The sequence below is a fragment of the Microtus ochrogaster genome, unplaced genomic scaffold (assembly GCF_000317375.1).
Source record: "Microtus ochrogaster isolate Prairie Vole_2 unplaced genomic scaffold, MicOch1.0 UNK51, whole genome shotgun sequence".
NCBI lineage: Eukaryota > Metazoa > Chordata > Mammalia > Rodentia > Cricetidae > Microtus > Microtus ochrogaster.
This window is the reverse complement of record NW_004949149.1, coordinates 2,664,158-2,677,003: the sequence shown is the minus strand read 5'-3', so window position 1 is coordinate 2,677,003 and position 12,846 is coordinate 2,664,158. Positions and strand designations below refer to the sequence as shown.

Here is a 12,846-nt window from a genome sequence, read left to right as displayed (position 1 = left end):
CCTCCCTGATGGAGGAGAACCTGTGGATGTAGTCCCTCCCTGATGGAGGAGAACCTGTGGATGTAGTCCCTCCCTGATGGAGGAGAACCTGTGGATGTAGTCCCTCCCTGCTGGTAGAGAACCTGTGGATGTAGTCCCTCCCTGATGGAGGAGAACCTGTGGATGTAGTCCCTCCCTGGTTTATTTTTGCTTGTTTAATGCAGGGTTTCATGTAGCCTGGGCTGATTTCAAACCCACTACATAGTCAAAGATTACCTTTAACTTCTGTGTGATCTTCTTGGTTCCACAATCCAAGTTCAGGGACTACAGACATAAGGCATCATTCCAGGCTGGTAGAAGAACATTTGTATGGAATGTTATAGTTAGGTGCTAAATGTTTGATGTCAATGAAGGGGCCAGGAAAGATTTGAGCACCCCTTACTCTTCAGGACTTAGGCAGTGAATGAACGTCTGAGAAGGTAGCCCTTTTATGCCCAGAACAAGGAAGAGAACTGATGAAGAGAGGAACCCAAGCAGCACCGCAGGGTCCAGGGGAAGGTGCTAAAATGCAGTGCACTAGGAAACTTCACACAGGATTTTCTATAATGTATTTGCCTTTTTCTCTTGTCTCAGCTTTGACAGCTTTAAATAAATAGCATGTCATTTTACTCACACGTGTCTTTAAAACATCATTCTATAGAGTGTCCCTAGTTGTAACAGAAACTGTCGATGCAGGTGTGTTTGGAGAAGGAATTGTGGAGAGTTTAATTCATGCATGGGAGCATTTGCTTCTGCAACCAAAGGTAAGCCGTGTAAAACACTCAAGTTTGATTAAGAATTCACTATTTCAAGAGGTGCATTGAGTCCTGAGGATGTACAGAAATATATCAGAGTATGTCTGTATACCTGGAGAGAAACACAAGGAGAAGCATTCTACAGTGGTGTACACACGGTGTGCACTGTGTGTCCCAGGAAGAGTGCGACGGGAAGGGAGGCGAATGAGTGACCTTGTTTGAGTATAGTTGTAGGAGAGGGAGTCCTTTGGCCCGCACAGTGTCAGTGTTTGGGATTTTGGCACATCTCTAAAAGAGAAGATAGGGATGCTAGTTCAGTAATGTTTTAAGGTCCTCAGTGAGTTCAGGCTCTAGACAGAGCTCTGAACTCCTCTGCTGCAGACCACGTGCCATATAAATAGTATAGTTCATTTACCGTGAATACGGAATATAGGAAGAGACTTCAGTAAAGTCCACTGTGTAGAGAAGATATGTATTTAACATGCAACAGCAGTTTATTTTTCAAAGAAATAATGATGACTTTGATACTTTTTTTGTTGCTAAGAACTGAACTTGGTGCCTCACACATGGCCAGTGCGCTCTACTGTTGAGCTATATTTCGAGCCTACTTTTATCTTCTTTCTGTTTCTAAATATGTATTTATTTTCATTTTGTTTGAGTGTTTGCCATGTGTGCCTGTCAAGTGTGTGTGTGCCTGTTGAATGTGTATGTGCGCCTGTCATGTGTGCAGTGTTTGTGGAGGTCAGAACGCATTGACCCTTTGGGGCTGGAGCTAGAGATGGCTGTGAGCTGCTTGTGGTTACCGGGAATTGAACCTGGGTCCTTGGCAGAGTAGCCACTGCTCTCCACCTCAGTCATCTCTCCAATTCCTCCATTATTGTTTTAAAGTCAAGAGTTTCTCTGTGTAGCCCTGGCTGTCCTGGAACTCTATGTGTATATCAGGCTGGCCTTGAACTTGCAGAGTTCTGCCTATCTGTGCCCCCTGAGTACTGGGATTAAAGCCACCACCCCTGGCTCATTTTTTTAAAAGATTGATTGATTGATTGATACAGTATCCTGCCTGTAGGCCAGAAGAGGGCACCAGATCTCATTATAAGTGGTTGTGAGCCACCATGTGGTTGCTGGGAATTGAACTCAGGACCTCTGAAAGAGCAGTCAGTTCTCTTAACTGCTGAGCCATCACTCTAGCCCCTGGCTCATTTTTTAAAAATTATTATATCCTAAAGTGATATAGCATTATACCTCTCTCTTTTTTTGTACTTGTATTGTAAACACATGAAACAGTAAAAATACTTTTTAAAGGAAAAATTCCTTAATCTGTATATATACACAAACTTACTTGTACATGTAATGATGTGACTTTTATTATATTTTTAGACCAAAGGAGCAAATGGAAGTTGTGGACAGTATGGGAGAGTTATACCAGCAAGTGTTGCTATATTTGGGATGGCAGTAGAGTGTTCAGAGATACGAAGACATCATAGGTAAGTGGGAGAAGAAGACTCTTAAGTTGGGCAGTGGTGGCACACTCCTTTATTTCCAGCACTGGGGATGGGGATGACCAGAGGCAGGCAGATCTCTGATTTTGAGGCCAGTCTGGTCTACAGAGCAAGTTCCAGGACAGCCAGGACTATCCAGAGAAACCCTGTCTTTCTGAGACAGCTTCCCCATCTCTTTCCCCCCCCAAAAAAGAAAAACACGACTTCCAAGCTTCGTGCCTGCTTATCATGTTTAATTAGTCTTACTGTAAGTAGAACGCTAGTATTGAAGCTAGCTTTTTCTAAATGAACTTTTTCTACAGCTTACTGTTGTCTCACTGCGTGAGTAGTTTGTGTAGAAAAATAGTAAGTTCAGATTGATTTTAACTGAAGTTCAAGTAAGGATTTCCAATGTGAAGATAAATTTTAGTATTGTTTTTCTTGGTAACTTCATTAATAGTTATTAGTGGTGTGATGTACATATTTTAGTTTTCCTAATTCTACAAAATGGAACACATTCATCTGCCAGGTTTCACTCCTTTGAGAACCCTTGGGTAACTTTCTGCAGGCAGTGGTGTTTGGTTGTATAAAGAACAAGCAAGTAGGACATTTAAATTACATAAGCTCTCATTTCATTGTTCTGTTTTCAAACTGTCTGGCATATCATCATACAGAGATCCAAATCCCTCCTTTTTAATGTTTTTTTTTTTCCCATTCCTTAATGTGGGGAAACTCTTTAACCACTGCATGGCCTGAATGGCTGCTGGTTCTTCAGGCAAGCTTTTTAAATTAAAATACAAATAAAATATCATTACACACGCCTTTCAAAATAGCCACAAACAACATAAAATATCTTGAGTAATTCTAACCAAGCAAGTGAAAGATCTGTATGATAAGAACTTTAATTCTTTGAAGAAAGAAGTTGAAGAAGATATTGTAAAACAGAAAGATCTTCAATGTTCCTGGATAGGTAGGATTAAAATCATAAAATTGGCAATCCTACCAAAAGCAATCTACAGATTCAGTGCAATACCCACCAAATTCCCAGCACAATTCTTCACAGACCTCAAAAAAACAATACTAAATTTCATATGGAAAAGTAAAAAACCCAGGATAGCCAAAACAAAAACAATCCTGTACAATAAAGGAACTTCTGGAGGCATCACAATCCCTGACATCAGGCTCTATTACAGAGCTACAGTAATGAAAAAATTTCAATACTGACATAAAAACAGACGGTTGGACAAATGGAGTTGAATTGAAGACCCTGATAGTATCCCACGCTCCTATGAACACCTGATTTTTGACAAAGAAGCTAAAAAAGAAATTATCTTCATCAAATTATGCTGGTATAACTGAATATCAACATATAGAAGATTGCAAATAGATCTGTATCTATTGCCATACACAAAACTCATGTCTAAATGGATCAAAGACCTCAACATAAATCCAACCACACTGAACCTCATATAAGAGAAAGTGGGAAGTACCCTTCAAAGCATGGGCACAGAAGACCACTTTCTAAATATAACACCAGTAGCACAGAAACTGAGAGCAACAATAAAGAAATGGGGCCTCCTGAACCTGAGAATCTTCTGTAAAGCAAAGGACGCAGTCAACAACACAAAACGGCAGAATGGGAAAAGATCCTCACCAACTCCATATTGACATAGGGCTGATCTCCCAAATATATAAAGAACTCAAGAAATTAGACATCAAAACATTGAATAATCTAATTTAAAAAATAAGGTACAGATCTAAAGAGTGAATTCTCAACAGAAGAATCTTAAATGACAGAAGACACTTAAGGAAATGCTCAGCATCTTTAGCCATCAGAGAAATGCAAAGCAAAACAACTCCGAGAAACCATCTTGTACCTGTCAGAATTGCTAAGATAAAAAACGCTGGTGACTGCTTATGTTGGAGGGGATGTGGAGTAAGGGAAATGCTACTCCATTGCTGGTGGGAATCAGCCTGTCGTTTTCTTAGAATATTAGGAATCACAATGCCCAGCAATACCATTTTTGGGCATATACAAAGGAAGCACACTCACAGCACAATACATTTGCTCAACTATGTTCACAGCAGCATTATCTGTAACAGTCAGAACCTGGAAACAACCTAGAAGCCCCTCAGTTGAAGAATGGATAAAGAAAATGTGATACATTTACACAATGGTGTACTACTCAGTGGTTTAAAAAAAAAAAAGAAAAAAAATGACATCTTGAAATTTGCAGGCTGTAGTAGCATTTCATTTGTTTTTTAATAATGAAGGTCAGAGAAGTAAAACAGCCACACTGGCCAGTCCTACAGGCATCAATGACACACACCTTTAATCCCAGTAGCCACACTAGCTTGCCATAGAAACCAAGCGTTAGTTCACTCCCAGAACTAGAGAGGATTATAATACAGGAGGAGAGAATCTCGGTCACAGTCTCATCTGAGGTTTCCCGGAGGCAGGTCGCCATTCCGGACTGAGGTAGAGGTAAAAGCTAGTGGCTGGGTGTTTTGCTTTTCTGACCTTCCAGTTGAACCCCAATTTCTGTCTCTGGATTTTTATTAATTGCTTCAGCAGGCAAATGGACGGAACTAAAAAATCATCCTGAGTGAGGTAACCTAGACTCAGAAAGATAAATATAGTATGTCCTCACTCGTAAGTCGATATCAAACGTAAAACAAGGATAACCAACCCAGAGAGGTCCACAACCCAGAGAAGCTAGACCCCTCATCCAGAAACAGTTGGTAGCAGATAGAGAAATCTATAGCTAACCACTGGACTGAGCTCCCTGAATACAACCAAAGACAGGGAGGAGTGATAATGTGAACAAACGAGTCAAGACTATGATGGGGGAAACCCGCAGAATTGGCTAATGTGAGCCACTGACAACTGGGGAACCTGCATAGGACTGAACGAGGTCCCCTGAATGCAGGTAAAAATGTGTGATTTGGGTAGTATGTGTAGCCACTGGCAGTAGTATCAGGATCTAACCGTAATGCATGAATCTACTTTGTGGAGCCATTCTCTATGGAGAGATACCTTGCTCAGCCTAAGCACAGGGGTGGTAGGGGTGGTTGTTGTCTTGGTCCTGCCTCAGTGAGGTGATGAGACAGACTTAGCTGACTTCCCAGGGGAGGCCTTACCCTCTCTGAGGATGGGGAATAAGGTGGGGGAAGGTGGAGGGAGCAGAAGGAGAGGAAGAAGGGGGAACTGGGATTGGCATGCAAAAAAAGTGTGTGTGTGTGTGTGTGTGTGTGTAAATTTAAGTGCTTCTCTGTGTTAAATTAATTCATTAAAGGGTACCAATAAATCCAGTCATGTGAGACAGTATCCTCAGGAACCCTTGCTATTGACTATTCCTGTTGTAGGTTGTATAGTGTGCATTGTGGTTTTCATTTCATTGCTTTGATGATCCCTGATGGTCTTATTTTATTTGGTTTTTCTCTTTGGTGAAGTATCTAAGTCTTTGTCCATTTTTGTTTGTTTTCTATTAACTTGCCAGAATTCAAAAGTAAATTTGAATATGATTGTTGAATATATGTTCTAAATATTATCCTTTTTAATTTTCTAATTTTTAAGTTTTCTAATTTTTATTTATGCATGTGTAGTTGTGTGAATTCTGCTGTGTGTATGTGGTGTCTGTGGAGGACATAAGAGGGTGTTGATCCCGTGGAGCTGGGGTTGCAGGTGGTGTGTGCGGGAGTCAAACTGAACTCAGTGTTTAACACTGAACCATCTTTTTATACTACAAAGTTGTTCATTTTAATGTAGACTTTATCATATTTTTCTTTATGTGAATCTGTGGTTATGAGGTCTTATTTCATTTTTTAATATTTTCTCAACTATTAGGTAATGATTTTGTTAATTAAAAAAAACCCACATTTTTTACCTCGCCTTTTCTTAAACTTTTACTAGGGTGGGCACCAAGGACATTGCTGGTGTCCGTTTGCCAGCAAGTGTGAAATTTCAGAGCTCGGCCTCCTCTTCTGCAGAAACTGGAGAAGCAGTTGAACCGTATACAACTGAGAAGATGAGTCGGATCCCTGGAGGGTATTTGCCTCTGACAGAGTGCTTTGAAATTATGAAAGTGGATTTCAACAGTCTTCAGGTAGAAACAAGAAGATAATTCTTCCTTATCCCTAAACCCCAAACATAGTTTCTCTGGCTAATAGCTCTGGCTGACCTGGAACTCACTTTGTGGACCAGGCTGGCCTGGATAATACAAATCTGCCTACCTCTGTGGTTGTCACCATGCCTGGCCCTTAACTCTTACTCTTAAGAATTTTTTTAATTGTTTCAGGTAATGTATGAAGTCTTACTTTTTGTTTTGATTTTTTTCCCCCTCTCCTAAGACATGCTTTCTCTGTGTAGACCTGTCCTGGGACTCACTCTGTAGAACAGGATGACCTCGAACTCAGAGATCCACCTGCCTCTGTCTCCCAAGTGAATGCTGCGTTTAAAGGTCCTTCCACTACCACTGATTCTGCCCGACTATGTCTTACTTTTTGAATGTACATGAGGTTCTACTTATGAAGAAATGATTGGCAACAAATTAAAATTCCCTCTTGAATATACTCTTTTTAAATGCAAGGGCAAAGCTCTCTAGAGTTTGCTGAGTATATCCTGTGCTGTGTGCTTTACATGAATATTCACTGTGACAGTAGAAATAATAGAATGCGTGCTATTTAGATGAAACTGTTTGCAGTTGTAAGTGCTGCAAAGTTCTCATGTTTGTAAATACACAGGCAAAAGTTCCAGCCTAGATATTTATTGTTTTCTTTGTCATGCTGTTTTCTCAAATTAATGGTTTTTATTCAGATGAGCACTAATCTAAATTTAAATGAATTAAAGTCATTAGGACAGTGTCTCTTAGCCTGTGGGTTGTGACCCTTTGGAGGAGGTTGAGTGACTCTATCACAAGAGTCACCTCAGACGATCAGAAAACAAATATTTACATTACAATTCATAACAGTAGCAAAATCACAGTCAAGATGAGCAGTGGAAATAGTTTTACAGTTGGGGTCGCCACAATATAAGGAACTGTACAAGGGTCACAGCATGAGGAGGGTTCAGAACCACTGTGCTAGGTTATTGGCATCCCATCTCACCCAGGGCTGAAGAACATTTAGGTTTCTGTCTGGATCCTAGGGGTTGAACCTAGACGTGGCACATGCTAGACAGCCTCTTTACCACAGTTACACTTCCTGCTTGGGGTTTGCCTTTTCAAGCCAGAACAGGCCTGAGGAAAGCCGATGGCAGACCGCCCTGGCTTGTTTATGTCTGTACTGGTGGGTGATAGGAAGATAGGTGTGTACAATATGCCCAGAGAGCCCAAGAACTGTTGAATAAGATCCCTTTCTAATGTCTTGAAGAAAGAATGATGTTCATGGCACATGTTTTGGGGTGGAGGTGGCTAAAGGAAGGGCATTTTGCCATGAAAGTTTAAAAGTATAGCCAGAAGTCCCTCTTAATTCATCTACTTGGGGGCTGGAGGGAGTTGTTTTAAGTTCAGTTTTATCACACTGAGCAGCCCTGGGTTTTAAGGTCATTCCTGACCAGACACAGTGTTCCAGGGAGTAGGGGAATAGTGGGAATATAGCTGTGAAGTACCCCACAGCTGTTCTGTTATTTATTTTAAGAGTTTTTATTTGAATTATTTCTTACAACACACATACCTTGCAAAGATTTTAGTTTTAGAAGCAATGTCTGTCTGTTTAACACTTTGAAGGAAAACAGAACAGAAATGAAAAGGCTTGGTATTGTTTCTTCCTTGGGTTATTTTTTTTTTTAAAGAGCATTATTTTTTTAAAGGATTTTTTTTTTAAATTTATTATGTGTACAGTATTCTCAGTATTCTGTCTGCACGTATGCCTGCAGGCCAGAAGAGGGCACCAGATCTCATTACAGATGGTTGTGGGCCACCATGTGGTTGCTGGGAATTGAACTCAGGACCTTTGGAAGAGCAGGCAGTGCTCTTAACTGCTGAGCCATCTCTCCAGCCCCTTGGGTTATTTGTTTGAAGTGTGTGTTCCAGGCTTGCTCTTCTTTCCATGTGTGTGCATTTGCACATATGCACTTTTCCAGTATAAAATAAATGACCCCGTGGCTTTGCTTCTGCCATCCGGCACTACACTGCTGGCATGTTTTTCGTCCTCCGTGGAGAGAGAGAGAGAGAGAGAGAGAGAGAGAGAGAGAGAGAGAGAGAGAGAGAATGAGTGCGCACGCGCAAGCTCGCAGTATATGTTCAGTAGATGTCTGATATTCTGTGATCCCATAATTGGACAGGGGAGGACTGACTGCGAGAATGGACTGTGGGCTGACATTGAGGGAAATACATATTAATTTATAAACCTCATTCTTTATTAGTTTTGTTTCTTACTAGTTTCCTAGACTTTTCTTACCCACTTTATATTTCTTCTCAGGAATTAAAGAGTCTTGCAACTAAAGAGCCACACCCCCTCAGTGTTCCTGCTATTAAAGAAGGCATGCTGGATGCTGTCATGGTTTGGTTTGTTCTCCAGCTCGATGACGAATACAGTCTGTCCACAAGTCCTGGGGAGGAAACCTGTTGGGAACAGGCTGTTTATCCAGTTCAGGCCCTTGCAGGTAAGTATTATCTCATTTAAACCCACTCATAAGTGGCTTTTAGACATAGAGCAAAGAAAACCAGCCCATAATTCACAATCCCAGAGAACCTAGACGATAATGAGGACCCTAAGAGAGACATACATGAATCTAATCTACATGGGAAGTAGAAAGAGACAAGATCTCCTGAGTAAATTGGCAGCATGGGGACTATGGGAGAGGACTGAAGGGGAGGGGAGAGACAGGGAACACAATTGGGGGCAGGTGGAGAAACAAACAGCTCAGTAGTTAAGAGCACTGGCTGCTTTTCCAGAGGACCCAAGTTCAATTCCGGACACCCACTGGCAGCTCAGAACCGTTTATACCCGTAGTCCCATTGGATCCAAAGGCCTCTTCTGATATGCAGACAAATCATCCATATACATTTTAAAAGTGCATAAATAAATCTTTTAAAAAATTAAGTCAAATCTCTTCCCATGGAACCAATCAAACAAACAGGTTTTTTTTGTTTACTCTAAGTAATTGAGTCAGGACCAAAAGAAAAACAGAATCACTTTAGAGATGAAGTTTTCAGCAAAAGAGTGTTGCTTCAGTATTTCAGAATTTCTACATTCTTTGTCCAAAAGTCAATTTTAGAACTATATGTTGTTAAGAAGAGAGATTGAAGCCAGCTGTGGTGCATGCTGTTGATCACTGGACTGTGGCGGCACTAAGAGCAGGCACACCTCTGGGAATCCAAGGCCTGTCTGGTCTATGTAGCGAGAATCTGGGCCAACCTTGGCTGCACACTGAGCCCCATTCTCAAAAAATAAAAAGAGAGATTCAATCATTGCCTTGGAAAGTGGGAGAGAGGGGCTGAGAGTTCCTGGAGATGGGGTTGAGAGTGCATATTGTCAAGATGCATTGTTTATGTCTATGAAATTGCCAAAAGAGTAAATAGAAGATATTCTGTCAAAGAGCAAAAGCTACTGTGTTCAGTGTCATACACCTTAATCCCAGCACCCTGGAAGCAATTCAGGGCCAGCCAGCTTTACATAGTGAGACTCTGTCTCTAAATAAAGATTTAAAGTCACTCTATTGCATGCTCCTTAGCTGTAACTCTCATTAATCATTTCATAATTTCAAGTGGTACTTACCAGTAGATGAAAGAAATGTTCCTTAAAAAAAAAAGCCAGGTGTAGTGGCACATACCGTTAATCCCAGGAATCTGGAAACAAAGGCATGCGAATCTGTCAGTTTGAGGCCAGCCTGGTCTACAAGAGCTAGTTTTAGGACAGGCACCAAAGCAACACAGAGAAACCCTGTCTCAAAACACCCCTCTAAAACAAAATAACAACAACAACAACAAAATAGAAATGAACCATTTCATGAATTTGCCTGTCGACCTTGCTGAGAAACCATGCTAGTGTTTTAATTTTAGTATAAGTGCTTCTCAAGTATGTACTGTCCTGTGTTTCTTGTTCCTTCTTCTTATTCTCCTACTTTTATTTCCTTTTCCCCTTCCTCTTCTTCTCTTCTTCCAAAAATGAGTTAGAAAAGTATGAAGTGTGGGAGTACTTAACCTATAGAGACCCTGATAATGTTTGCAGAGCCCAACTCATAAGAATGTATGGAGGGGGCTCAGTGGATAAAGGTGCTTGCTGCCAGCCCTCATGACTGGAGTGTGATTTCTGGAACTCATACAGTGGAGAAGAGAAGTGACTCTCCCACATGCCGGGGTGTGTGCATGTGCCTCCAGTGAAGAAGTGTAGGGGTTAAAGTGCATACAGTTCTGGAAGTACAAATCTTACAGTTCTGAGAGAATGTGGGGATCTGTAAACTTCCCTTGGGAAAGGTTGTATTAAAGACAGTATCTATCTAGGAAAAGAAAACTGTTTATAGCAGTTTGGTGGGTTTCTGTGTTTCCAACAGTAAGATATGTGGAAAAGTATGCATTTAAAGGAAGTCCATGTCTATGGTCTCTTTATCAGGGATCTGATTCACCAAGGCCAGTCGACCGTGGAATCTGTAGTCTGAAGATTCGGGTTCAGGTCTTGGCTCTCTTGTTGAATGACTTGCCAACAAAGATGTTAGAACTTTTATTGGGTTCTGTCTGAAAATAGGACAGTGCTGTCTACCCTAGAGGGATGTGGGAATGGTAAGATTTAAATAAAAAAGCTAGGCTCTAAGAAAGTTACATTTTAAATCTGTATTTATTTATATTTTCTTAGGTAATTTAAATATCCCTTGAAGAATTTTCAGGGAAAAGCCATTTTAATTGCTTAAACATAAAAATAACAACTTTTATAATAAAAACTTTTGTTTTTTGTTTTTTGTTCTTTTTCCGAGTTAAAACTTATATATATTATTTATTAAAAATTTCCACCTCCTCCCATTTCCCTCTCCCTCCCTCTGCTTCCCCTCCTCCTCCCTCTCCAGTCCTAAGAGCAGTCAGGGTTTCCTGCCCTGTGGGAAGCTCCCTCTCCCTCTCCCTCCCTCTGCTTCCCCTCCTCCTCCCTCTCCAGTCCTAAGAGCAGTCAGGGTTTCCTGCCCTGTGGGAAGTCCAAGGTCCTCCCCCCTCCATCCAGGTCTAGGAAGATGAGCATCCAAACAGACTAGGCTCCCACAAAGCCAGTCCATGCAGTAGAATCAAAACTCAGTGCCATTGTCCTTGGCTTCTCATCAGCCCTCATTGTTCGCCATGTTCAGAGAATCCAGTTTCATCACATGCTCCATCAGTTCCAGTCCAGCTGGCCTTGGTGAGCTCCCATTAGATCAGTCCGACCGTCTCAGTGGGTGGACGCACCCCTCGCAGTTCTGACTTCCTTGCTCATGTTCTCCCTCCTTCTGTTCCTCATTTGGACCTTGGAAGCTCAGTCCAGTGCTCCGATGTGGGTCTCTGTCTCTATCTCCATCCAATCACCGGATGAAGGTTCTATGGTGATATGCAAGATATTCATCAGTGTGGCTATAGGATAAGGCCAGTTCAGGCACCCTCCCTTCTGCTGCCCACGGAACTAGTTGGGGAAATCCCCTTGGACACTTGGGAACCCCTCTAGAACCAAGACTCCAGCCAACCCTGAAATGGCTCCTTTGGTTAGGATAACTTCTTTCCTGTTCCCATATCCACCCTTCCTCCATCTCAATTATCCCATTCCCCCAAACTCTTCCCAATCCTCCCCTTCTCCCTTCTCTCTCCCAATCTCCTCTTCCCCCCAATCCACCCTCACCCCCCTGCTCCCAACTTTTGCCTGGTGATCTTGTCAACTTCCAATATCCAGGAGGATAACTATATGTTTTTCTTTGGGTTCACCTTCTTATTTAGCTTCTCTGGGATCACGAACTATAGGTTCTATGTCCTTTGTTTATGGCTAGAATCCGCTTATGAGTGAGTACATACTATGTTCCTCTTTTTGGGTCTGGGTTATCTCACTCAGTAAAGTGTTTTCTATTTCCGACCATTTGCATGCAAAGTTCAAGATGTCATTTTTTATTTTTATTTTTATTTTTACTGCTGAGTAGAACTCTGAAGTATATATGTGCCACACCTTCTTTATCCATTCTTCTATTGAGGGGCACCTAGGTTGTTTCCAGTTCTGGCTATTACAAATCGTGCTGCTATGAACATAGTTGAACAAATGCTTTTGTAGTATGATTGGGCATCTCTTGGGTATATTCCCAGGAGTTTGCTGGATCCTGAGGTAGGTTGACTCCCAGTTTCCTGAGAAACTGCCACACTGATTTCCAAAGTGGTTGCACAAGTTTGCATTCCCACCAACAATGGATGAGTGTTCCCCTTACTCCACATCCTCTCCAGCATAGTTTTTGATTTTAGCCATTCTGACAGGTGTAAGATGGTATCTCAAAGTTGTATTGATTTGCATTTCCCTGATCACTAAGGAGGTTGAGCATGACCTTAAGTGTCTTTTGGCCATTTGAACTTATGTTGAGAAGTCTCTGTACAGTTCAGTACCCTATTTTTTAATTGGGTTAATTAGAGTTTTAATGTCTAGTTTCTTGAGTTCTTTATATA

At 41.4% G+C, this 12,846-nt stretch overlaps 1 protein-coding gene across 1 annotated transcript in view; it reads left to right on the top strand.

Annotated features, from left to right (window-relative positions):
- Window positions 1–10,812, top strand: part of LOC101998571 (protein arginine N-methyltransferase 9) — a 15,894-nt gene extending 5,082 nt beyond the window's left edge. The window contains exons 3-7 of the mRNA XM_013354607.2: window positions 680–782; window positions 2,151–2,257; window positions 6,165–6,357; window positions 8,672–8,855; window positions 10,805–10,812. Of these exons, the coding sequence (XP_013210061.1) occupies window positions 680–782; window positions 2,151–2,257; window positions 6,165–6,357; window positions 8,672–8,855; window positions 10,805–10,812 (595 nt within the window). The remainder of the gene's footprint in view (window positions 1–679; window positions 783–2,150; window positions 2,258–6,164; window positions 6,358–8,671; window positions 8,856–10,804) is intronic.
- The last annotated feature ends 2,034 nt before the right edge of the window (window positions 10,813–12,846 follow it).